The sequence below is a fragment of the Notolepis coatsorum genome (genome assembly GCF_963971535.1).
Source record: "Notolepis coatsorum genome assembly, chromosome: 16".
Lineage (NCBI taxonomy): Eukaryota > Metazoa > Chordata > Actinopteri > Aulopiformes > Paralepididae > Notolepis > Notolepis coatsorum.
Window position 1 is genome coordinate 72,164,766 of NC_140180.1, and position 26,860 is coordinate 72,191,625.

A 26,860-nucleotide genomic window follows, 5' to 3' on the forward strand; every position below is an offset into this window, starting at 1 on the left:
GTGTGTGTGTGTGTGTGTGTGTGTGTGTGTGTGTGTGTGTGTGTGTGTGTGTGTGTGTGTGTGTGTGTGTGTGTGTGTGTGTGTGTGTGTGTGTGTGTGTGTGTGTGTGTGTGTGTGTGTGTGTGTGTGTGTGTGTGTGTGTGTGTGTGTGTGTGTGTGTGTGTGTGTGTGTGTGTGTGTGTGTGTGTGTGTGTGTGTGTGTGTGTGTGTGTGTGTGTGTGTGTGTGTGTGTGTGTGTGTGTGTGTGTGTGTGTGTGTGTGTGTGTGTGTGTGTGTGTGTGTGTGTGTGTGTGTGTGTGTGCGTGCGTGCAATTTTACTGGTTGGGAACCCTTTGATGTTATTGTGTACTGTTGATCATGGCTTCTTAACCCTTTCACTGCCACACTACCAAAACTGTTAACCCTTTCACTGCGACAATTCACAGAAGGTTAACCCTTTCACTGCCACACAACAGCAGGTTAACCCTTTCACCGTTGGTTGTGTGATAGTAAAGGGTTAACCTTCTGTTGTGTGGCAGTGAAAGAGTTAAAGGAATATGCCAACATTATGGTAAATGTGTTTACCATCTTCGCCAGAGTCAGACAAGAAGATAGATACCAGTTTCCTCTCTGTGCGTTCAGTAGAAAGCTATCCGGCTGCGAGCTAGCCTAGCTTAGCACAAATGAATGGAAGTGGTACATATCCGCTTCCATTCATTTGTGCTATGTTAAGCTAGCTTACAGCTGGTATAGCTTTCTACTGAACGCACAGAGAGGAGATTGGTATCTATCTTCTTGGCTGACTCTAGAAAAGATAATGTTGGCGAGTTCCTTTAAAGCTTTCAAGTCAGGGACCCAAATGAGATTTATTTTGTCATTGAACTGAGGCTCACTAAATTATTCCAACTACTGTTGTCATGTGGGGACCCACCAGAAGAAGGCCTGTGGCACAATTTTGGCTCCCAACCCATAGTTTATGAAACCAGGGTTTATATGGATGTTGATTTCACAGATAATACAAAAACAGTTGTATTGAGAATTAAAAAGAAGCAGAAAGAAAAACAAACAAAAAGAGGAGAGTAAGATATATGTTTTTGCTGTCTAGGCAAATATGTTGTCTGCTTATTTTGACTCATGTTATTGTGATTTGCGTTTGTGTGTGTTTTGTTCTACGTGTTCTGCGTCTGATTTCTTTTGTCGTGTCCAAAGTGAGTAACTACTTTTATGTCCAGGCATATATTGTTGCATATTTCTACTTCATTGCTAATTGAATTGTACGTCCTTGCCTCGACTAAGAACATTTAAAAAAATAAACATATAAAAACAGTTGTGTCGTTTCCCTTCCAGGTGCTGTACAAGCTGTTTGAGTCCTTCCTGCGCCTGCCGTCCGTGTCGGGGCTGGACGTCCTGCTGGGGGCCTGCAGGGTGGTGGTGGTGGGGCTGGGCGGGATGTTCCTGGGCCTGTTCTTCGGCCTGCTGGCGGCTCTCACCTCCAGGTTCACCTCCAGCGCTCAGGTCATCGCCCCACTCTTCGTCTTCCTGTACTCCTACCTGTCCTATCTCACCTCCGAGATGCTGCACCTCTCTGGCATCATGGCGTGAGTTTGTCGTTAGACGTTACACATTGTTGCAGAATACGACAGGGTTTTTAGACCCAAAGGCTCGTCGTGGGAAGATTCTTTTTGATTTGATTTTGTTTCATTTATCCTTTATTTAACCAGGGTAATCACATTGAGATTTCCATTTCTTTTTCAAGTGGGCCCTGGCCAATACAGATAATTATCACATAAAGAAACAACATAGTAAAAGCACACACATTGTGAGAAAATGTCACATTTCATTGAAAAAGAAAATTTTAAACATGAGCACGTCCAAGGCTTTACATTTTTTCTTTAAAACTATCAATTCATTGAGGGACTCTTTTTGTAATAGGTTCCAGGAGAACAGATCTGCAGCATAGCTGAACGCATGTTTTCCATAATTCAGTTCCGACAGTGGGAACACGATATGAGATATAATTTTGTCATCTCAGATTGTAATGTCCACCTATTGGTTGAATGAGTAAAGTGCTTATGTAAGTCGGTAGCTGCCCCAGGACGGATTTGTATACAAACAAATATCAATGTAACTTTCTTCTTCTTTAGGTGCTATAGATAATATTTTATGTAGAGTAATAATAAAAAAATATATATATATACATCCACAGAGCTTATAGAAAGGTGCAGAATAAAAGTATTGCTTTTCCCCCCCATGAATGTTATCTAGAGCACCTTTAAAATGGATTTATAGTTTTTCATCTGAGGTACTCAATGAGTTGGTGTGTGTGCGTGTCTCTTCCTCCCCCAGCATCGTGACGTGTGCTGTGACCATGAAGCAGTATGTGGAGGCCAACGTGTCGGAGCGCAGCAACACCAGCATCCAATACTTCCTGAAGATGTGGAGTAGTGTCAGTGAGACCTTGATCTTCATCTTCCTGGGCGTCTCCACCATACAGGAGGTGCACATGTGGAGCTGGCCCTTTGTCTGCTCCACCCTGCTGCTCTGCCTCGTCTGGAGGGCCACAGGTAGCGCTATAGGGAACAGAGTCCCCTTCCTTAATAATAATAATAATAATAATAATAAATTGGATTTTAAGAGAGAAGCGCTTTTCTCAGACTCAAGGACACTGTACAAGGAAAGGGTAGAAAAAGATACATTTGAAGAAAAAAAAATATTACAAATAAAAGATTATGAATATATGTGTATAGTAACAACAGGAAAAAACAAATAAGATAAAAAAAAGGAAGCAAGGTGCTGTCCAATTGGATGGAGTGGTTGAAATTAACAAACAAAAAACTGAAAACAGAACAAAAACAAACAAACAACAAAACAAAACAACGGGATCTGTGGCTTAAAAGAAAAGAGTCAGGGGTGGGCTACTTGGGAGCGGGGCTGTGTTGCGTGAAGGCAAGTGTGAACAGGTGGGTTTTTAGGTTGGTTTTGAAGAGGTTGATGGTGTCAGAGCCTCGGATGGAGGGGGAGAGGGAGTTCCAAAGCCTGGGGGCAGCTACAGCGAAAGCTCGGTCTCCCAGTGTGGAACACCTGGTGCGGGGGGTGGTGAGGAGGTCAGAGTTGGAGGAGCAGAGGCCTCGTGCTGGAGTGTAGGGGTGGAGTAGGTTGGTCAGGTAGGAAGGGGCCAACCCGTGCAGGGATTTGCAGGTGAGGAGGAGGATCTTGTAGGGGATTCGGTAGTTGATGGGGAGCTAGTGGAGTTTTTGCAGGGTGGGGGTGATGTGCTGCCAGGGTTTGGTGCACGTGAGGACCCTCGCAGCAGAGTTTTGGACGTACTGTAAGCGATCCAGAACCTTCTTGGAAGCACCAAGAAGGATTCCGTTACAGTAGTCGAGGCGGGAAGTGATGAAGGCGTGAATGAGTGTCGCTGAGGTGTCGGAGAGTGAGGGGCGGAGGCGGGAAATGGTTCTGAGGTGGAAGAAGGCGGATCTGGTGACAGACTTGACGTGAGGGTGAAATGAGAGGGTTGAGTCCAGTATTACGTGCAGGTTCCTTACCTCCGTGGAGGGGCAGATGGAGTAGCCATCCACGGAGAGCACAAGGTGGTCGATCTTTTGGAGGAGGGCTGGGGAGGCTACAACTATTAATTCGGTCTTCTTGCTGTTGAGTTGAAGGAAGTTGGTGGTCATCCATGTTTTTATGTCCTGGAGGCAGGCGGTGAGGGAGGGGGGAGGAAGGGGAGCCGAGGGTTTGGTGTGGAGGTAAAGCTGCGTGTCGTCTGCGTAAGAGTGGAAGTGGAGGCCATTTTTCCTTATGATATCACAGAGTGGGAGGAGGTAGATCATAAAAAGGAGCGGACCTAGCACCGAACCCTGGGGAACACCCTGTTTAACAGGTGCTGGAGCTGACCTGGACCCCCCGAGGGAAACATACTGCCACCTGTTGGTAAGGTAGGATGTGAACCAGGACAAGGGGGTACCAGTGATGCCAAGGACATTTTCCAGGCAGTCTAGGAAGATTGAGTGTGAGATGGTGTCGAAAGCAGCTGAGAAGTCCAGGAGGATGAGGATGTTCATGTAGCCAGCATCAGCAGCCATGAGGAGGTAATTTGTTATTTGTAATTTGCTGTTGTCTCGGTGCTGTGTTTAGCCCTGAACCCAGACTGGAGTGGTTCGAACAGGTCATGGTGGGCCATGTGACTCTGTAGCTGGGCGGCTACTGCGCACTCGAGGACCTTGCTGAGGAAGGGGAGGTTGGAAATGGGGCGGAAGTTGTTGAGGTTATCGGGGTCCAGACCGGGTTTTTTGAGAATTGGGGTGACTGCTGCCACCTTCAAGTCAGCAGGGACGGAGCCAGTGGACAGGGATGAGTTAATGATGTCTACCATGAGAGGACAGAGGGCAGGCAGGCCAGCCTTCACCAGGGTGGTGGGCATGGGGTCCAGAGAGCAGGTGGAGGATTTAGAGCCCGACACCAGCTTCATAATGGAGTCGGTGTCCACCAGGGAGAAGGATGAAAAGGAGTAGGTGGGATGGGGCAGAGGGTCATGTTTAACAACCGGAGGTGTGGGGGACACAGGAGTAGACTGGAGCTGCTGGTAGATGGCATCGATCTTGGTTTGGAAGAATTCCATGAATCTGTTGCAGAGATCAGAGGAGGTGGTCTGGAGGGGGTTGTCAGGGGGCTGGAGGAGTTTGGTGATGGTGGAGAAGAGGGCGTTGGAATTCCCTTGGCCTTTGGAGATCAGAGTAGAAGGAGGACTTGGTTTGGGTGAGGGCGAGTCTGTAGGAGATGATGTGGTCAGAGTAGGCCTGGGCATGAACAGCGAGGCCTGTTTTCCTGCAGCGCCTCTCCAACTGGCGGCCCTTGGCTTTCATGGAGCGGAGCTCAGGGGTGTACCAGGGGGCGGAGTGTGTAAATGTAACAGTGCAGGTTTTAAGGGGTGCGAGGGAGTCCAGGGTGGCAGCTAGGGCTGTGTTGTAGGTGTTCACCAACTCAATGGTTGAGAGCAGCTGAGAATCATGAGCGAGGTGGGAGCTCAGGGCGTTGGTGAGGTCAGTGGGGGTGATATTTTTTGTGTTCCTGTATGTCATGGGGCGCTGTGGGCGGCCAGAGGAGGAGGGGACAGGAACTAAGAACTTAACTGCAAGATGATCAGCAACGTGGAGGTCCACGCCACTGAGATTGGAGGGAGTGATGGTCTCGGTGGAACACACCAGGTCCAGTATGTGGCCTCTGGTGTGGGTGGGAAAATGTACATGCTGGGTGAGATTGTGGCAGTCAAGGAGGGACAGGAGGTCGTCGGAGGCGGTGATGTTGTCAACATGAATGTTGAAGTCGCCAAGGAGGAGAATTGAGGAGGTGGATGAGCTGACGGAGGTGAGTAGATCAGATAATTCTGAAATAAACACAGGGGAGGGAGGAGGGGACGGTAAATCAGGATGACAAGCACAGGCTGGGGGCCAAGCAGTTTGAAGGCAAGGCATTCAAATGATGTAGCAGGAGAGGTGGGGACAGCCTTAACCTTGAAACACGTACGATGGGGAACAGCAAGTCCACCTTCATACACCTTAACCCTTTCACTGCCACACGACAGCCGGTTAACCCTTTCACTGTGACAATACAGAAGGTTAGCCCTTTACTATCACACAATGATGCTAATGATGGAGCATCGCCGTCGGTTGTGTGATAGTAAAGGGTTAACCTTCTGTCGTGTGGCAGTGAAAGGGTTAATCAACCCGCCTACAGGAACACGCCTACATTATGGGAAATGCACTTACCATCTTCTCCAGAGTCAGACAAGAAGATAGATATCAATTTCTCTCTGTGACGTTCAGTAGAAAAGCTATCCGGCTGTGAGCTAGCCTAGTTTAGCACAAATCCATATCCGCTTCCATTCATGCGTGCTAAGCTAGGCTAGCTTGCAGCCGGATAGATTCCTTTAAAATTCAATGCTAACATTCTGGTTTAGGGAAACTGAAGGACATAATGTGGGAACTTAAATGACGAGTGTTGTCATAAAATAACCTAACAACATCCAAAAATAAGATAAGATAAGATGATCCTTTATTAATCCCCTTGGGGAAATTCAGGTGTCAAAGCAGCATGGGGGGGGGGGGGTACAGAGCTTCACAGTCCTATACAGTCCAGTATCTAGTCTTTGGCTGAAATGGAGTCTCTTGAAGTTCAAGCAGTAATGGCCCCCCCAATTCGAAACTGGCCACCGTAAATGTCCAAATCCCACCCACCCACCCACCCAACCCCCTCCTAATGTACAGTTTCCTCCCCCTTGAATGTATATAGTTTCTGTTAGGATCTCTGGTAAACAGTACTGTATATTTGTATATCTTGGATGTTATAAATGTAACAGTACTGTATGGTTATGTCATGATATATATCTGTATATGTATGTTGCGTATGTCATAAATGTCATTATGAATTGAAAATGGGGGACCCTGATGTAAACAAGACAAAAGTCTTTCTCTGGTCTGCATCCCAGAGAAATTGTGTGTATTGAGCCGTACTTTATTGTACCCATTCTGCAATCTGTTAATACAATTTTCAATCAATCAATCAAGCAATCAATCAATCAATCAATCAATCAATCAACCAATCAATCAATCAATCAATCAATCAATCAATCAATCAATCAATCAATCAATGTATACAGTACCCTCCCATCTCGTTAACTAACCAACATGATTCTCTGGTCAAGGTGTTCTGCTGTTGACTGCTGTGGTGAACAAGGTCCGTAGGAACGTAGTAACTTTCAGAGATCAGTTCATCATCGCCTACGGTGGCCTAAGAGGGGCAATCTGCTTCTCCTTGGTGTTCCTCATCGATGACTTCCCAAAGAAGAGACTCTTCATCACGACAACCATCGTTGTTATCCTCTTCACTGTATTCGTCCAGGTAAAGAGAACAAGACCACTGCCGACATGTGTGGTCAAACACAAAATATTAATGTTTTACTGAGTTGCAAAGGAAGATTTATTCATATTCAATAAAGGGGGATGGTTGGTAAGTGCATTTTTCCTTAAACCTATAGACAATGATGTGAATTCACATGAAACATGTGCCAACAAGGGGGACATCCTCCTCCCTATTTCATTCCTTCTCAAATTGATTAGTCTGTACTTTGCACAGGGTTCCCACAGACGTTGCAAAATGAAATTCAAGGACTGTCAAGTACTTTTCCAAGCACTATTTTTCATTTTAAAAGGGCATTTAAAAAGGATACAATTCACTTTTAAATGCTGTTTTTATAGCAAAGAAAATCTGATCCAATATTTATGGCTTAAAACCAATTTCTGACAATTAGTTACACTTTAAATAAAAAAGAATTATTTCTTGATTCAGAACAATTTTATCATGGATGAACAAAATTTTCAATGCGAATGGTTGATTTGAATTTCAAGGACTTTTTAAGCACCTTGTTAAAAAATTGGCTGTTTTCAAGGAATTCCAGGCCAATCAAGCACTTTAAGCACTTCAAGGACCTTGTGCGAACCCTGTTTGCAGAACTACTGTAAGCGGGGCAAGGCGGGGGCCAGGGCTCCCATGTGGGCCTTTAGGCAGTTAGCAGGCCCTACGAAGGTCCCCCACTATCCCTCACATGAAGCCATATCCAGGCCCACAGAGTAGACACCCCTCTCTCCAAGCCCTTCTCATACCAATGCCAGGTAACGCCCCATGGGGCGACAGTGACTCAGGAAGTAGAGCGGCCGTCGGAAGGCTCGGTTAAATTCCGACTCATCCTGGCACCGTGTTGAAGTGTCCTTGTGCAAGACACCCAACACATAACTGCTCCCGATGAGCAGGTTGGGCGCCTTGCATGGCTGTCTCCACCGTTGGTGTGTGAATTTGTGAATGTGGGGCATAAGTCGTGAAGCTCTTCTGATAAAGGCTGTTATATTTATATATTATATATATTTACCATTTATGCATTATTGGATGCAGCCTGGGCTCTGGCTTCCTGAGCGAGGACTCTGGACACTATCAGCGTCCCCAAGAGGGATGTCCCGATTGCTGTGACAGTTATAATAGGCATGTTTTTTTTGTATTATAACTTTGTTGTTGTTGTTGTTGTTCTCTTTATTCGTCAGGGGATGACCATAAAGCCACTAGTGGAGCTGTTGGAGGTGAAGAGGAAGAAGAGAGCTCTGCCTACTGTTAGTGAGGAGATCCACAGCAGGGTGAGTGATTGATTGATTGATTGATTGAGTGATTTATTTTATTTGTCAATTCCTTTTTCTTAAAATCACAGCTCTGCCATGGCAGTATATACGAAATGTCAGGATAACACAATATGGCTCATTTCCATTGTGGTCCCTTTGGGGAAGAGGTGTGCAGGGGAGAAGTCAAGACGGCAGATCTGTCACAGCAGGAATGACACAAAAACATCAATCAAAATAATACAATACAATCATCCCGGTGCCTACATCACGTTATTCACTGTATTAACAACAGCAATCACTACCTCAGTGCTTCATCGGTCCTACTCACTGTATTAACAACATCAATCACTACCTCAGTGCTTCATCGGTCCTACTCACTGTAGTAACAACATCAATCACTACCTCAGTGCTTCATCGGTCCTACTCACTGTATTAACAACATCAATCACTACCACTACACAAGGCAGTGATTAACACATGTCTACAGTGACATAAGTAATAGGCTAATAGTCAGAAGATCCTTTCAATGCTCTGGACAGTTTGCACACATAAAGGTTCATCAATACTACAGTTATACAGTAAACACCTGTGTATATCATGTAAACCAATTACATGAACAATAACAACTTTCTAACCTTGGTCTGTCTATCTCCCCTCTCCCCTAACTTCTAATACCTTTATAAAATATAATAATAATAATAATAATAGAAATTATAATAGAAATAAACGTCTTTCATACAAGAAGTGCTTCACAGCAGGAAATACAGTAAAATAGACATAACATTTGCATAAAATATAGTATGCCGAAAATAGGAAAACGGATAAAAACAATGCAGAGAATAACAATACAACAACAGAAAAGAAATAGCATAAAAATAGCAGCATAAACTCTCATTCACAATACCAGTAGTAGTGAGTGCAAAGTGCCAGAATGCAATTAAAAGGATAAAGTGATATGTCTTAGTTTACTTTTGTCTGATTAAATATCTTTACATTACGTTGGGCACAGAACCATAGACCTGCCTGTACCTTGTTACCAATTGTTTGTGCCTCCCAAACGTACTATGACCTGGGTATAACTCTTTATGTGAATACATGTGAGGTCCAAATGTGTCATGAGTCATGACCTCTGACTTTACATAGCTCCTAACATTTCCTCTCTCCTTATAAGATGGTAAGAGGAACTGGAACTGTTCTAAACCAGACAGGAAGAAAAAAGAAGATAATGTATTCCTCAGGTCACACGAATGTCAACTGTAATGCAATGATGAATGAGAAATACTTCAATGAGAAATGATAAAAGAATGTCTGACAATATAAAATAAGCTTCTTAATGCTTAAGAATGCTAATCTTGCACATCTGGCAACAATACAAGAGATACTTACTCCAGAAGCACATTGTAATCAGCATGCTTATTGGTTTGATGCACTGATGTCCTGTTGGCTTGCAGCTCCTGGACCACTTGCTGGCAGGTATAGAGGATGTGGTCGGCTACTGGGGACAGCACTACTGGAAGGACAAGTAGGTCCCATGGCTTTGTTTCCCCACACTCTTCTTGGTGTCACAGTGTCACTAACACTCACCCATGTCATACTTTTCACCTAAAAAGGTGTATATAAACCTAACTCTTACTTAACCCTAACCGGGGCGACAGCGGTTCAGGAGGTAGAGCAGATGTCTGGTAATCAGAAGGTTCCTGGTTCAATTCCAACCTCCCTGTTGAAGTGTCCTTGAGCAAGACACTTAAAGGTGCTATAGATAACATTTTTATGTAGAGTAATCATTTTAGAAAGGTGCAGAATAAAAGTATTACTTTCCCCCCAAAATAATATTGATTAATGAATGTATCATTTAAAAACTGTTGACGGGTCCAAAATTATGTTGTTTACATATTGCCGGCATGTATCCCCTCCCTACTTCCCATTTCCCCACATGGAATGCACCCGATTGGATAAATGGCATGCTGGTGCTCTAGTGTGACATCTAGTGGCTGGATGTTATCTATAGCACCTTTAACCCCTCACTGCTCCCAATGAGCAGGTTGGCACCTTGCATGGTTGCCTCCGCCGTCGTGTGAATGTGTGAGTTATGACCAAATATGACGTGGAAGAAATTAGGCGTAGCTCCCACTGACATGGTCTGTATGTCACAAAGAGTCCATGAAAAACATACTCCAAAAAGCCTTTTTGGTCAACAGCAAGATGTCACCCCAGTTTATTTTATGTGTGTTAGTGTGTATGCATTTACCCCTGTTTGTGCTCAGATGGAATGTTTGTGGTGGCAAAATCTCAACTTACCAACAGATGGCAGCAAAAACAACATTATACACTTTATTGTCAGGCCTCTGTATAATGTTGAATCAGAATCACAATCAGAATCAGAAAGGCCAAGTAGTTTGCACATATAAGGAATTTGATTAGGTCGTGTGGTGCAACATTAACAGACAGACAATTAAGGTAGAATAAAATAAAAAGGTAGAATAAAATAAAATGGAATATGAACTAAATTAAAGTACAATAGAATAGAATAGAATTATAAATGAAAATAGGCCAGGGCTATATAATTGTGCACAATGTATACACTAATTAGATTTATTTTTTATTTTTTTTAAATACAGTGGGATGGATATAATTTAACAGGCCTGTGCAATTGAGCAGTATTGTGCAACATGTATGAACAGTGAAGTATGAACAAGTATGAACAGTTTTGAGTGTATAGGTATAAATATATAGTCCAGGAAGGGTGTGTTAATGTAACACAGTGGGGGGTGTCAGTGGGAGGTGTCAGTGATGGTCCCGAGCCTTGTTGATGAGGCTCACTGCAGAGGGGTAGAAGCTGTTCGTGTGGCGTGAGGTTTTGACCCTGATGGACTGCAGCCTCCTGCCAGAGGGGAGTGTCTAAAACAGATTGTGACGGGGTGGTAGGGGATTGCGGCCGATCACCTTCTCAGCAGAGTGAATGACACGCTGCAGCCTGCCCTTGTCCTTGGCAGTGGCTGCAGCGTACAATACTGTGATGGAGGAGGTGAGGATGGACTCGATGATGGCTGTGTAGAAGTGCACCATCATTGTCTTTGGCAGGTTGAATTTATTCAGCTGCTGCAGGAAGAACATCCTCTGCTGTGCTTTTTTGATAAGGGAGCTGCTGTTCAGTAGTTGTTCTGATGAATAACTACTGAATCTACAGTAGAAAACATTAGGAGTAGCAGCATGAACTAGACTGACCAAATAAATGCAGAGAGCTATGATCTTACTTATTGGTTTTACTTATTATTAAGGAGACGGGTTAAGGAGCCTTGATAAGCCATGAGACAACTGAGACATGGAGGAGACAGGTTAACCTCAACATTGCATGTCGCAACACATTTACAGCCGTCTGTCGGCGTCACACTGTGTTATTGTCTCTCAACCAACATAGGCTAGTAAAGCTATGCCTCCTAAAATGTGAATCGGAAATACAGAAATACCGGCTACAGGCTTTCCGGTTTCCGGGCACCCCCTGATCTGTTTATAGTCCCCAGCTAAACAAACAACAAGGAGGTTTGTCAGCCTGTCGAGGGAGGCGATAACGAGGTTGTTTCTGGGGGGAATACATTTTCATGAGCACCGTGTCGTGATTTCAGGGGCGGGACTTCCTACCTGATTCCCACTTTCGGCCGTAGTGCTTTACCAGGCTTTATCTCTCGAGATAAAGCTGGGAACGAGGTTACAACCAACACATCGGTTGAAAGCTAAAATGGCCGCTGTTTGATTGACACACCGCCCAACCTATTACGTGCTTCCAATCTCGGGTGAGGGGGAGGGGGAGAGGGGACTGAGGTAGTGTTGACTCCTCCTTTCCTTTTAGGAAGAACGCTTAAAGTGGAGATGAAGCAGTGAGCAATGTGATCCTAGTTTGTTTGTTGTGTACCTTGTGTAAGACAGGGTTCTATAATCAAATGTGAAATCTATCTTATTTGTCTGAAAAATATAATATAATATCCCTGTTTTCAACATGGGCGCCGCCATTTTGTTGCTGACGTCATGGCTGACGTCATACCGTGGCTTGGGTGTATACACTCTGGTTAGCTGCCTATATTGAATGGGTCAGTCAGCAAATAAAATGTTGCCTACAAAACAACGGGACCGCGGTGGTTCTGTTTGTATTGCTCCTGGCTGTTCAAACTAATTTTACCATGTGAGAGAGAGGAAAGTTGGTTAATTTCCACAAACTACCAGTGAAAAAAACAGTGTTGTTGACATGTTGGCTCGGGCTGCCTGCACCCAGACGGCGCGACCAGCCTGTTGGACAGGGAAGGAGGATCTGCAGCGAACACTTCATTGCCTCGGATTATGTTGTTGGGGTGGGATGTTTGTCCAGAAGACCACTAATCAGCTGAAGCCGGACGCGGTTCCCTCGGTCTTCGACAGACAGACCGGCGTTAGCTCTCGGGAGCGATCGCTAGCTAGTTGGCACCAGCCGGGGCCAGGCGTTAGCTCTCGCTAGCTAGCGTTAGCAATTGGGTTGTCATGACAAAAACTGGCTCCAGTTAACCTAATTTATACCGTAATGAATCATTAAAAAATATTCCGTTAACTGGAATATGTTGTTTCTTTACACATATGTTGGATTATGTAATTGGGTTGTCATGACAAAACAATAAAAATCGCTACTTTACATCAGGGTGAACGCTGAACCGAGTCAAGCCGCGGGCGGCGCACTGAAGCCGGTGAATGAACAACCGCATTGCCCCGCTGGCTCCAGTTAACCTAATTTATACCGTAATGAATCATTAAAAAATATTCCGTTAACTGGAATATGTTGTTTCTTTACACATATGTTGGATTATGTAATTGGGTTGTCATGACAAAACAATAAAAATCGCTACTTTACATCAGGGTGAACGCTGAACCGAGTCAAGCCGCGGGCGGCGCACTGAAGCCGGTGAATGAACAACCGCATTGCCAGCATTCAGCCTGCTGGCTACCTAGACCCACTTCAACCAGCGTCGCGGAGCATTCAGCCTGCTGGCTACCTAGACCCACTTCAACCAGCGTCGCGGAGCATTCAGCCTGCTGGCTACACAAGCTGTGTAGCCAGCAGGCTGAATGCTCCGCGACGCTCCGGTTGCTAACGCTAGCTAGCGAGAGCTAACGCCGGGCCCCGAGAGCTAACGCCGGTCTGTCTGTCGAAGACCGAGGGAACCGCGTCCGGCTTCAGCTGATTAGTGGTCTTCTGGACAAACATCCCACCCCAACAACATAATCCGAGGCAATGAAGTGTTCGCTGCAGATCCTCCTTCCCTGTCCAACAGGCTGGTCGCGCCGTCTGGGTGCAGGCAGCCCGAGCCAACATGTCAACAACACTGTTTTTTTCACTGGTAGTTTGTGGAAATTAACCAACTTTCCTCTCTCTCACATGGTAAAATTAGTTTGAACAGCCAGGAGCAATACAAACAGAACCACCGCGGTCCCGTTGTTTTGTAGGCAACATTTTATTTGCTGACTGACCCATTCAATATAGGCAGCTAACCAGAGTGTATACACCCAAGCCACGGTATGACGTCAGCAACAAAATGGCCGCGCCCATAATGCTAAATGCTTCAGAAATGTACACAACAAATCGTTTTTTCTTAGAAACTGCTTATTTTTATAACGTGACTTCTTCTGTGGCTTATCTAAATACTAATGTGATGCTATGAATATGTATTTATCGCACTGCTTCATCTCCACTTTAACACATTCTGCGCCAGACCCGCCATATCCCGGGTTAACTCGCCAGCGGTTGAGCGCCAGACCCGAGATTTCTTGGGTTTTGGTAGTTTTTTCTTTTATTCGATATTTTTATTCATTATTCATTCACGGACCTCAGTGTTCCCATAGGAAATCATTCTGAGATTGCCAAAGTGCAATACCGACCGCATCCTGCTAGGTGGCAGTATCACCCACCCTTTGAAACCTTATATCTCACGTGTGTTACATTTAAACCCCTCCGGGCACAGAATTTAGACGGAGCCAAGTAAATCGCTTCATTCGACCACTTCGAAACGCATCTAGCACACTCTATCCATAAGTTGTGCCAAATTATGTCCAGGACCAGATGGACATCAATACTGGAAATCGCGATCAGACAATTGGAATATTCTTTTTGGAATAACCCCGTCAAAGGTAAGGACTATCTGACGTCAATTCCACCTTGATCCTACAATGTTTTCATATAGATCCAGCTGATCAGCATGTGTGGTGTTCAAAACGAATGCCGTTACTGGCGATCAAAGCATAAAAAAATAGTAGCATGTCCAGGCAAGAAACGCCAACGCTTATAGCATTAGAATTCACGTAGCGCCCTATAACTCAGCTTTTCAGGAATTAGCCCGGATCACTCCTAAACTATACAATATTCACCACGGGATACTGCGCAAACGTATACATGAAGAAATGATCTCTTTTGTGCATGTTCGACGGAAGAAAGTCACTGTCAAATGATCATAGTATTGTCTCCATAGCTATAATATAGAATATAGATATAGCTCTCCAAACATAGTGACGGACAGTGAAAATATGCTATGGAAACCTGGCACATTAGCTACAAGGATAAGGGTAATGGCTGGCGCCCAATGTGTTAAACATACCATAAAGATGTGTAAAACCCTCTTTTTTGTGATATTGTTATCGACTTTGGACATGATCTAGGTAAGACTTCAGGCTATGTACCCAACAGTGTTTTCAACTAATAACTATAGAGTAGATAGATCTGCAGGCATCTGTTTGCAAAAAAAGACGAAGATTTTAAAAACTTTTATTTCAGTGTGTTCAAACCTTTTTAACTCTATGACAATAGCACTCAGAGTGATTCTTCCTATTGTGCTACATCTGCTACAAATGGTTCCAGAATAGCATCCCATTTACTTTCAGTATGCAATAGACAGGTGTTTTATACAAAATGTGCAGGATTGGTAAGAGGTTAAAGGAGGATTGATAAGCCATGAGACGACTGAGATATGGAGGAGACAGGTTAAAGGAGGATTGAGACAAATGAGACATGGATTGTACAAAATGGTGTGCAAATCGTTATTTGGAAAGTGTTCCCAATGTTTTGTATTTTATTACGTGTGTATGGCGTTTGACAAGTTTAACATCGAATGTGTGTGAGGTTTGAGGAGTTTATTGGGTGTATTTTATTACGTGTGTATGAGGTATGAGAAGTTTAACATTGAGTATATTTTATTTACGAGGTATGAGAAGTTTAACAATGAGTGTATTTTATTATGTGTGTATGAGGTATGAGAAATTTAACAATGAGTGTATTTTATTATGTGTGTATGATTAACATTGAGTGTGTTTTATTTAGGGCTGTCAGTTTATCGCGTTAATTAGATTAATGAATTACACAGCAAATTATCGCGTTATGAAAATTAACTCAAAATATATTGCAATTTTTTTTTTTTTTGTATTTTTTTTTTATCTCATTCATTCCATAAGAATGTAGAATACACATTTACAGACTTTTTTTTTTAATATGGTCCATTTGCATGTTCTTGGTATCCGATTCTAGGGACATCTATGAATCTCAGGAAATGTATTCCCAGTGTCAGAAATACTGTGGGCTAGATCCACAAAGAATGGATTGCACGGTGCAAGTTGCACCCTTACTTACAATTCACTATGAATTGAAAATGGGGGACCCTGATGTAAACAAGTTGAAAGTCTTTCTCTGGTCTGCATCCCCTTAACAATTGTGTGTATTGAGCCGTACTGTATTGTACCCATTCTGCAATCTGTTAATAACATTTTCATTCAATCAATCAATCTGCGCTGTGATTGATTGAATGAACATTTTATTTTGAGTAAATTGTAATGAACCAAATGAGAATATCAATAAAAAAATTTGTATCTTTGACTGTGAATAACACCATGCTAAAATTTACCAGACCTGAAAAATCTAAGCAAATTAATAGATGGAAGATGATTAAATAGAAGGGTTTGTAGACTGAATTCTGCCATCCGGACACATGCAATTTGAAATATGATTATAGAATATAGAATATCAGGCATAAAATGGTTATGCGATTAAAATGCGATTAATTAGATTAATTTATTACAAATCCTGTAATTAATTAGATTCATTTTTGTAATCGCCTGACAGCACTAGTTTTATTATGTGCATGAGGTTTGAGCAGTTTAACATTGAATGTATTTTATTACTGTATGTGTGTATGAAGTTTGATCAGTTTAACATTGAATATATTTTATTATGTGTGTATGAGGTATGAGACGTTTAACATTGTGTGTATTTTATTATGTGTGTATGAGGTACGAGGTGTTTATTGAGTGTATTTTATTATGAGGTATGAGAAGTTTAACATTGAGTGTGTATATTATGTGCGTATGAGACGTTTAACACTGAGCGTATTTTATTATGAGGTATATGAGAAGTTTAACATTGAGTGTGTTTTATTATGTGCGTATGAGGTTTGAGCAGTTTAACAGGAAGTACCTTCGTCGTTTCCTGATCCGGGAGGAGCGCCAGGCCCGCTCCAGCATCGTCAGACTGTACCAGGAGCTGGAGAGACGGGAGCAGAGAGGAGATGAGGAGGCACCCCCACAGTGAGAAAACACTTCCAGTCTCTGTCCACATCAATCTCTCTCCACACCAGTCTCTGTCCACATCAGTCTCTGTCCACACCAGTCTCTGTCCACATCAGTCTCTCTCCACACCAGTCTCTGTCCACATCAGTCTCTGTCCACACCAGTCTCTGTCCACATCAGTCTCTGTCCACATCAGTCTCTGTCCACACCAGTCTCTGTCCACATCAGTCTCTGTCCACACCAGTCTCTGTCCACACCAGTCTCTGTCCACATCAGTCTCTGTCCACACCAGTCTCTGTCCACACCAGTCTCTGTCCACATCAGTCTCTGTCCACATCAGTCTCTGTCCACACCAGTCTCTGTCCACACCAGTCTCTGTCCACATCAGTCTCTGTCCACACCAGTCTCTGTTCACACCAGTCTCTGTCCATATCAGTCTCTGTCCACACCAGTCTCTGTCCACACCAGTCTCTGTCCACACCAGTCTCTGTCCACACCAGTCTCTGTCCACATCAGTCTCTGTCCACACCAGTCTCTGTCCACACCAGTCTCTGTCCACACCAGTCTCTGTAAATGGGATATTGATCCACTTCTACAAGGGCTATTTGCATATTCCTGGTATCTAGGTACATCTATGGACCTCAGGGAATGTATTCACAGTGTCAGAAATATTGTGTCTATTACTAGGCTTGCTTAAATTGTGATGAAACAAAGGAGAATATGAATTATGGTTTTTCTTTGCATCTTTGACAGTGAATAACACCATGATAATAATGACCAAACTTAAAAAACTGCCACTGACCTCGTTCAGTACCCTCTTGAGATCATGTGTACAAAAAAATCGAAGGAAATTAATAAAGGGAAGATGATACAGTAGATACAGTACTGAATTCTCCCATCCGGACCAATGCAATTTGAAATATTATTATAGAATATAGAATAGATGCTTATACATTACCTTATTATAGCCAATTCGCACATTTATATATATATATACATATATTATCTTTCAAATGCCCCAGTTCAATTTGGATTTAGTATCACCAGGCGTGCATAAGAACAGATAATGATATCTACTGTAATGTACTGTACTTTTTTATTTTCACCACAGTGCAACCATTTTGAAATTAATTTCAGATCTAATTGTTGCTACATGCTAACAATAGGGAGGAGAAACTAACTGCATTTCAATATTTGTCAAAAACTTTACCTTTTGTGGCTTATTATCCCGAATAATAACAGTTCTGTTTCGTTATGGATCTCGCTCAGCATCATACTGCACTGTACTTCACTTCGTGCACGAGCACTGAATAAAAAATTCCACCATGTACCTTTACATCCCAACATTCGTCTGGCCACACCCCCATCCGCTTACCTTCATAAGCAGGTGTGTGGTCACCTACTCGCCTCCTTCTTCACTTTCACCACAAGGAAGTGCCTTCGGTAGATCCCCACTTGACGAGGTTGTTAGTAGAAGAAAGTTGGAAAACAAAAGAACGGGAAGATACGTTGACATCATATCTTTATTTTCTCTCTCACTATTTCGAGAAAATACGGCGATATTGTCTTCGTTACTGGAGTGTCTGGAAGATGATGATCATTCTGATCTTCAACGGCTTTTTCGTATTAGGAGCTCACGCCGCTGACATGCTCCCCAGCTACAGTCCTCCTTGCTGCGGCTGGATGGGGTTGCCCTCCGGCCACACAGCTGGACTGTGGGAAGCACCGACTGTTGTGAGAAGCGGTTGTTTCCAGGATGGGGTACGTACTGTTTTGCTTGCGAGCTCTGGTTGTTGTTGATGCTGTGGGGGTAGCTGACAATTTACGAAACGCCGACTCCAGGCTGGGGTCCTCTGCTCGGCTTAAACGGCGGTCGGAGGATCTTGGTCTGACGCCCATGATGGTCAATCTAGTGGGCCGCGACCAGGTCCTGGTGAACCCAGGATTCTCGAGCGGATGCTTCTCTGTCCCGTGCAGGCCCCACCTTTCATATAAAAATGAAAGTATACCCTAACGAGGAAATGTGGGCATAGGATCTTCTTTATCGGGAGTTCCATGCTCAAAGTCGGCTGCAGCCCGAAATGGGAACTGTGCTGGCCCCGCTGTATGTCTGGATCACCGTTGAAAACTGTGTTTGACATTCTTTTTCTTTTCCCTCTTAGGGGAGGGACTTGGACAGCGGCCTGTCTGAAGTGTGGCTTGTTATGTTGTTGTGTACAGTTCAGGTGATAGCTGCTTAGCTGGAGTGCTAGTTGTGGCCTACTGTGTTAGCCAGTCAACTGTTAGCTGCGGCGCTAGCCCGCTGTGTTTACCAGGCTAGTAAACGTTAGCTTGTTGCTATCAGTCAGATAGCTGCTTAGCTGGCGTGCTAGTTGTGGCCTACTGTGTTAGCCAGTCAGCTGTTAGCTACGGCGTTAGCTCGCTGTGTTACCAGTGTTACCTTTTTCTGTGTTAACTCGAACCTTAGTAAGAGTACAGGAGAGTGTTATCTTCACTCTAGGGCCGAAGTGGTCATGTACAGTCACGTATTAACGTACTGTCCGGACTTTGGGGTAAATCCCTCTTGATGTGTGGTGGTGACAATAAACCACTGGAAACCGTTATCTTCAGGACTGTGCATTTATTTCCATTGTATTCTTCATATCATGCTGTTGACTAACGTTACATATCTCACAACAAGCTACCTGCTTCTGTTGTTCTTCCTGTACACACAGTCTGTCTCATCACATATTCGCTCCTTGCGTAGCTGACCTGTATGCGTGGGTGCCTCCCTCTTAAAGGAACAGACCATAATCTTATAACACTACCCCCACTCTGGATGGCAATTAACAATTAAATATAATAACATTCCAGCACCCCTATGACTACACACAAAATATCCTAAACAGATTACATAGACTTTTTTTCTTTTTCTTTTGAACACCCCTTGAGTCTCTGGAGTCCTTTAGGGTCACAATGCCCAAGAACATCTCCCCTTGACGGTGTAACAGTCCATAAGAAACAGTCCATTATAATCCCTAAGATAGTTGTTTCCCTTGAGAACAGGGTGAAATTGTGGAAGGTAGTGCAGTGTTAGGAGTTTAAACAGTCCACCTCCTTTCAGTGCTTCTGAGGTTCCAACACACTCTGAAAAAGAAGCATGAAACACACCTACAACGCAACGAATACAGCCCCAATATAACCACAGCTCTAACTCAATATTAAAGGCAACCTCCCAGTATCCTCTCTAGCTTCTAACTGAGTAAAACACCTGCTTCACCTGTTCACCCCAAAATAATTGTATGGTCTCACTTTTCTCACCGTAAACAAGATCACCACCAAAGTAAATTTACTCATGATGCCACAGTGCCTCAAGTTTTTTTCTTTAACCAAAACAATACAAAGTCTTTCAAACAACAAACTCCTTTCAACTATTTTTTTCTTTAAACAGGAGTAATATAACCTTTTTTTTTTTTAGTAAGTCACCCACTCTCCATATTTATCTGGGGGTCTCCTGGTCCTGCTAGACCTGCCCCTGGATGTTTGGCACTGAGTGGAGTCCATAACTGTTGCTTTTTGAGTACGTTGCACTGCACTACCCCCACTAGCATGAACCTCCTCTGTACTCGAGGAGACTTGGGCTGTGTGTGGCGAAGAGGGGAAAGCAACAGGGCTCAAGGGAATGTCTGTAGATGACTCTGCATCCTGTCCGCTATCACTCCCCGCCGCCGTATCCGGGAAAAGATTAGCCAGGAACAGGTCAGAGTCGATGAGGCTGGTATCTGGAATGGGTGGTAGAACCTCAGCAGGGTTCCAGACTTGTGCTTGTTCGATGACCCAGACATTATCCAACAGGGTACGGGAGTGGTATGGTTTGAGTTTGTCATGGTGCACTACTTTGACTTTTGCCTTAGGCCCCTTTTTGATGCGGTACACCAAGTCGTCCAGTTGGCCTAGGACAAAGTATGGCCCCTCGTATGATGGCAAGAATTTCCTCACCTTATCTCTTACTCTCTTGGTGCCTTTTACTAGGTGCCAGACAGCATCACCTGTGTGGTACAGAGTGCGGCAAACGTTCTTGTCATATTGCTTTTTGGCCCGTTCCACAGACTGACCTAGGGCATCTCTGGCGATCTGGTGAGCAAGCTCCAGCCTTTCACGGAGCTGAGTGACATACTGTGGAGGAGTCTGGGCACTTTCATGGCCGGGTGGCAGACCAGCCACCAGGTCAATTGGCTCAGTCACTTCCCGCCCAAACAACATCATGTTGGGGGTAAACCCAGTGGAGCTGTGCTTTGTTGCCCTATAGGCCATTACAGCATAGGGAATCATGATATCCCAATCCCAGTGGCAGCGTTCAGCTGTTGTGGCTAAGATATTTTGCAGAGTGGCATTGAAACGTTCAACCTGCCCATCAGACTGTGGCCTGAAAGAAGTGGTGCTCGTCTTGTCTATTCCAAGTAGTTCACACATTTTCTGAAACACTTGTGATTCAAAATTGGTGCCCTTGTCACTGTGCAAAGTCTGAGGTGCTCCAAAACGACATACCCATTCAGAGGTGAATACTTCAGCGACAGTTACAGCCTGCTCATCTGGTAGGGGATAGGCTTCCACCCATTTGCTGAAGTAGTCTTGAACTACTAACACATAGCGACTATGACGATCAGTCTCGTTGAGGGGGCCCATTATATCCAGAGCCACTCGCTCCATAGGTGCTCCAACGCGGACAGTGCCCATGGGGGCCTGGGGTGTCTTAGAGGGCCTGGCTCTGGCAGCACAGCTAGCGCATGTGCGGCACCACAGCGTGACATCTTCTCTCATACGATACCAGTAGTATCTTGTCTGCAGACGGGTGAGAGTCCGATCCACTCCAAAGTGACCCCCCACAGGACCATCATGCATTTGTTTCAGGACATCTGACTGGTACATACGAGGTAGTATTATCTGAGGGTAGAATATGGTTTCCTCTGCACAATAGAAGCGTCGCACCAGAATACCTTCTTTGAAATACAGTCTTTTCCACTGACTCCAATATGTTTTGGTGGCCGGGCTATGAGGTGAGATCTCCGCCCATGAGGGACGTTCTGTTCCCTGTTCCAGCGCTTTCCTGATGGGAGTGATATCAGGGTCAGCTATCTGAGCCTCCCTCAGCTGCTCAACGGTCCAACCGTGGAATAATTGCGCCTCTGTAGTCTCTGTGAGAAGAATCCTTTCTTCAGTTTGTGAATTTCCATCAGACCTTAAGTCCTCCACACATGTGCTTCCCATTCCAGGGGATGGGGAGTCCACTACCCCCACTAAGCTCAACTCTATGGGATGAGCTTCAGTAGTTCCTGCTGTCACACTACCGCCCAGGTCACACTGCACAGCCTGATGTCTTGACTTTTCCATGTTCAACAACGGGTCTGGCACTTTGCAAGGGCAGAACTGACGACAAGGCCTTCTAGACAGAACATCGGCATTGCAGTGCTGCCGTCCTGGGCGATGGATCACCTTGAAGTTGTATTCACCAAGCTTCTCAAGCCATCTGGCTAGCTGTCCCTCAGGCTCCTTCATCCGTATTAGCCAGCGGAGGCTACTATGATCCGTGCGGACGGTGAAAGATCTTCCCAGCAGGTACTGGCGGAAGTGTGATGTGAATTCCACCACGGCTAGCAACTCCCTCCGTGTGGTACAGTAGTTTTGTTCAGTCTGGGAGAGTCTTCTACTGCCATATGCCAGCACACGCTCCTCACCGTCCTGCATCTGAGAAAGGACAGCTCCGATTCCAGTGTCACAAGCATCTGTGTCTAGAATGAGGTCCCCGGTATCAAGGGGGTAGCCAAGGACAGGTGCAGTGGTAAGTAGTTGCTTTAGTTTATCAAATGCCTCCTGGCATTCCTGTGTCCAGTGGAAACGGGCATACTTTTTGGTCAGAGCATGTAGAGGTTGAGCGACAGCAGCAAAGTCTTTTACAAAACGTCTGTAGTATGACGCAAGTCCTACAAACTGGCGGACCTCACTGACGTCGGATGGTGTAGGCCACTCTCTGACTTTCTGGACTTTCTGTGAGTCGGTAGCGACCCCCTGCTCGGAGACGATGTGCCCGAGGTAGGCTACTTGCCGTTGGAACAGGCAACACTTTGCTGGTTTCAATTTCAACTTGGCTTGGCGCAGTCGGTCAAACACCTGGGATAGCCGCTGCAGCATTTCTGGTACATATTTTCCCAGTGTAATGATGTCATCTAAGTATACTAAGCAGGTCTCCCATTGCATGCCAGCAAGGACGCGGTCCATTAGACGTTGAAACGTTGCTGGGGCGTTACATAGCCCAAACGGCATGACATTCCACTCAAAGAGCCCCTTCCTGCTGCAGAATGCTGAGGCCTTGCGTGCTCTGGGGGTTAGTTCCACCTGCCAATAGCCAGATGCAAGGTCCAGAGTGCTGAACCATTTGGCGCTGGATAAGGTGTCCAGAGTATCTTGAATACGAGGTAATGGGTACGCATCTTTAATGGTACAGTCATTCAAAGCCCTGTAGTCCACACAGAGACGATAGGTATCGTCCTTTTTGCGTACCATGACAATGGGCACGGCCCAACTGCTGTGGCTGTTACGGGCGAGTCCAGTCTCGAGGCTCTGCTGTATCTGCTGGTCAGCATTCAGTTGTTTTTCCTGGGCCATGCGGCGGGGGTGTTGTTTCACTGGGACACCTGGCAGGGTTTGAATGTCATGTTGCACTAGGTTAGTACGGCCTAGGTCAGTGGGTCCTGTAGAGAAGATGTCGCCGTAGTCTTGCAGGAGCTTCGCTAGACTGCACTTTTCCCCGGTAGTTAGCTCAATGGAACTCTGGGCGTACAGAGTGGTGAGATGTTCTGGCACGGTGGGGAAGGCACTGTCGGACTGTTGGGATTCAGTGATGATGGTAGGGGGCTCAATTATCTCAACAGACTGGAGAAACCCTGCTACCGCTCCTTTCTTGATGGTAACATCAGTGGTTCCTGGGTTAAATACTCTGATTGGTATACTCTTACTGGGCTGGGCTCCTACTAAGACCCGGGCCACCAGCAATCGGTGCTTCTCAACAAAGCCTTTTGTAGGGCATAGCATCACCTCTCCTTTCACAGGGGTCCGGAAATGAGCATTTCCCGGTATAATGTACTCACGTCCTGGTGCTAGAACTGTGGTGCGAGCTACTCTTACTGCATGTGCTCTCGGCCTGTTGTCCGGATGGAAGTATGGTATTTGTTCACCGAACAACACAATCTTTCGGTTGCCAAAGTCCAGATGTGCTCTTGACTGCTCTAAGAATGGATGGCCCAGGATGGCCTCAGCACTGCCTGGCAGGTCGGCAAGTATGAAATCTACACCCACAGTCTGGCTGCCAATCTGAACAGGTAAGTGAGCTTCACCCAAGGCAGGGACATTCCCAGGACCAATGCCATGCAGGGACTGTACAGTTGATGGCTGGATAGGTGGTCTGACCTCCGGGTGGATAGAATTATAGTATCGCAAAGGCAGCACATTTCTCCCTGCCCCAGAGTCTAAGATGGCACAAATCTCCATGTCATACATCAGCAGGTGGATACACATTTCTGGGCTCTCACCTTTACCACTGGACCCTCTGCATGCATTTTGGTTTTTGGAGACATTCAAAACTGTGTCCGCCTGCAGCTTAGTTGGGTTTGTTAGAGAGTGGCAATTACGCCACATGTGTCCAATACCCGAGCAGTTGTGACAGCGGATGCTATCCCAATTTGTATCTTTTTGTCTCCTTTGTTTGTATTGCGCGGGGTGGTTCTGGTTCTGCTTTGTGGGTGCTGGTGCTGCACCATTATTTCCCCCAGCTTCATCAGAGTGGGCATAATCGCGCACCATAGCCATTCTGGTTCTCCGCTCAGCTACATTCCGTGCTCCAGTCTGCATGAGCTGTGCAACGCTGGTAGCTGCTCTCCTGGTAGTTTCATAACGACGAGCAATGTCGTAAGCTTGGGCTAATGTGCGAGGTCGGTCTTCTAGGAGCTTCTGAATAATGTTGGCGTCCCCCATAGCATTAGTGAACACCTCAACACTGATTGCATCCTGCTCCTTTTCAGAACGGTCAGCGTATGCAATAGACACTTTCTCATATATGTCGTCCCTCAAGATGTGTAGTGCCTCACCTGGCAGGCGGATTCGTTGCCTTAACTCGATGGCAACAGCCACTGCATACTCTGATGATGGGCCATAAGCAACCTCCACCTCCTCAACAATGTCTCTGTAGTCCCAGCGTGCTGACCTTGGGTTGCGGTGGACCACTGCTCCTGCTGCACCTATGAGACAGAACCTCAACTGGACAGCCATAGTGTTCTCTGACCAGCGATTAGCCTCAGCACAGCTCTCAAAGCGCTGCAAGAAGTCCTTCCATGGTGTGGTGCCATCATACTGACCCGGTCGTAGTGTAGGAATCCTCTCTCGCTGAACACTGTCGTCCTCGCTGTCTGAAGACAGGTTGTACTGCACACGCCGGGGCAGCCGGCCACTTGGATGGAGGCCTGCTCGCCTGCGATGGGACTGATCATAGCCATAAGTCACAGCTTCATTACCTCCATGGACCGGTGTACTCTGCCTGTGGTGTACAGCGCCCTCTGGCTGCACCTGACGGGAACACACACCCGGTGTCACAGGGGTGGAAAGCAGGGTTGCAGGTTCAATATGTGGGGAATAGACTGTCACATTGTTCATAGGTGTGCAGCGTGTGCTCTCCATAAAGGCTGCTGGTTTAGCAGCAATGCAGGGGTTAATGTTATGGGTAGCTGCATCTCCTATGGTCATTGAATGCATTTGTCCATACAACATATTCATATGGGGAGGCTCAGTTCCATAATGACTTTGCTGCATTTCAATGCCACTGTCTCTCATACTTTGATCATTCAAGTGAGCAAAGGGGTTTGTGCTTGACAACGACAGATGAGCATGTGGGTAATTGTCACTGGCCATTATCAATGGCTTATTACATGCAGTAAATGGGTTTGACATTGCACCAGTAGGGGGCAGCTGATCCTCTGTTATGAACGGGTTGAGGCTTTGTCCATGTTGGTACTTCATTTCACGTCTCAGGTTAGCGACATCAGACTGAGAGTACATGGTTGTAGTTGTGGGGGTTAACATGAATGGGTTAGAGTAGTTGATCACTTGCTCTTCATAGTTGGTCATTTCCCCGTCAAGGTTACTTCCATGGGCCGTCATCATCTCAACTCAGTTCATTGACTGACGAAATTGCCTCGTGCGTCCGTTAGCATGAGTTAGCATGAGCTAACTATACGTGTCCATAGTTTACAACTCATTGATGAAATCAGGATTTTTCATATCCCGGACTCGAGCCCCCAATGTTACCTTTTTCTGTGTTAACTCGAACCTTAGTAAGAGTACAGGAGAGTGTTATCTTCACTCTAGGGCCGAAGTGGTCATGTACAGTCACGTATTAACGTACTGTCCGGACTTCGGGGTAAATCCCTCTTGATGTGTGGTGGTGACAATAAACCACTGGAAACCGTTATCTTCAGGACTGTGCATTTATTTCCATTGTATTCTTCATATCATGCTGTTGACTAACGTTACATATCTCACAACAAGCTATCTGCTTCTGTTGTTCTTCCTGTACACAGTCTGTCTCATCACATATTCGCTCCTTGCGTAGCTGACCTGTATGCGTGGGTGCCTCCCTCTTAAAGGAACAGACCATAATCTTATAACACCAGGCTAGTAAACGTTAGCTTGTTGCTATCAGTCGAACGGCTGTTAGCTTAATGCTACACTGTTGAACGTTTTCTGTGACTATAACATGCCTTAAACACTCTGACTACGACGTCATCTTTGACAGAGGATGTTAGTCAAACCTACACCGGGAGCCCTGCCAGCGAGGACTGCGTCAACATGGAGAAACGTAGCGGCTGGGTGGCGCAGCGACGCTACCCTCGTCGCCGACCCAGGAGATGCTGTGTTCAACTTCGGTGTCCCGTTAGCCAGATTGCAGTTCTCTTGGCCTGCGCTCAGGGTAGGAAGGTCCCGACCGGACTTTAAACACTTCTTCTTTCCTTCCCTTCTAAATGTTTTGTAATAACGATGTTTTCCAAAACGTGTGTTGCTGCAATACATTGAGGATACGACGCATGTTGTGTGTGAATTGTCTTGTCACTGGTATAGCT

At 45.3% G+C, this 26,860-nt stretch overlaps 1 protein-coding gene across 1 annotated transcript in view; it reads left to right on the top strand.

Moving 5' to 3' along the window:
- The window catches only part of LOC311243014 (sodium/hydrogen exchanger 2-like), a gene marked incomplete at its 3' end in the record, with an annotated part of 76,818 nt that overhangs the window by 12,954 nt on the left and 37,004 nt on the right, over positions 1-26,860 (top strand). The window contains exons 4-9 of the mRNA XM_084332076.1: positions 1,327-1,577; positions 2,326-2,543; positions 6,686-6,882; positions 8,076-8,165; positions 9,599-9,669; positions 16,599-16,733. Of these exons, the coding sequence (XP_084188202.1) occupies positions 1,327-1,577; positions 2,326-2,543; positions 6,686-6,882; positions 8,076-8,165; positions 9,599-9,669; positions 16,599-16,733 (962 nt within the window). The remainder of the gene's footprint in view (positions 1-1,326; positions 1,578-2,325; positions 2,544-6,685; positions 6,883-8,075; positions 8,166-9,598; positions 9,670-16,598; positions 16,734-26,860) is intronic.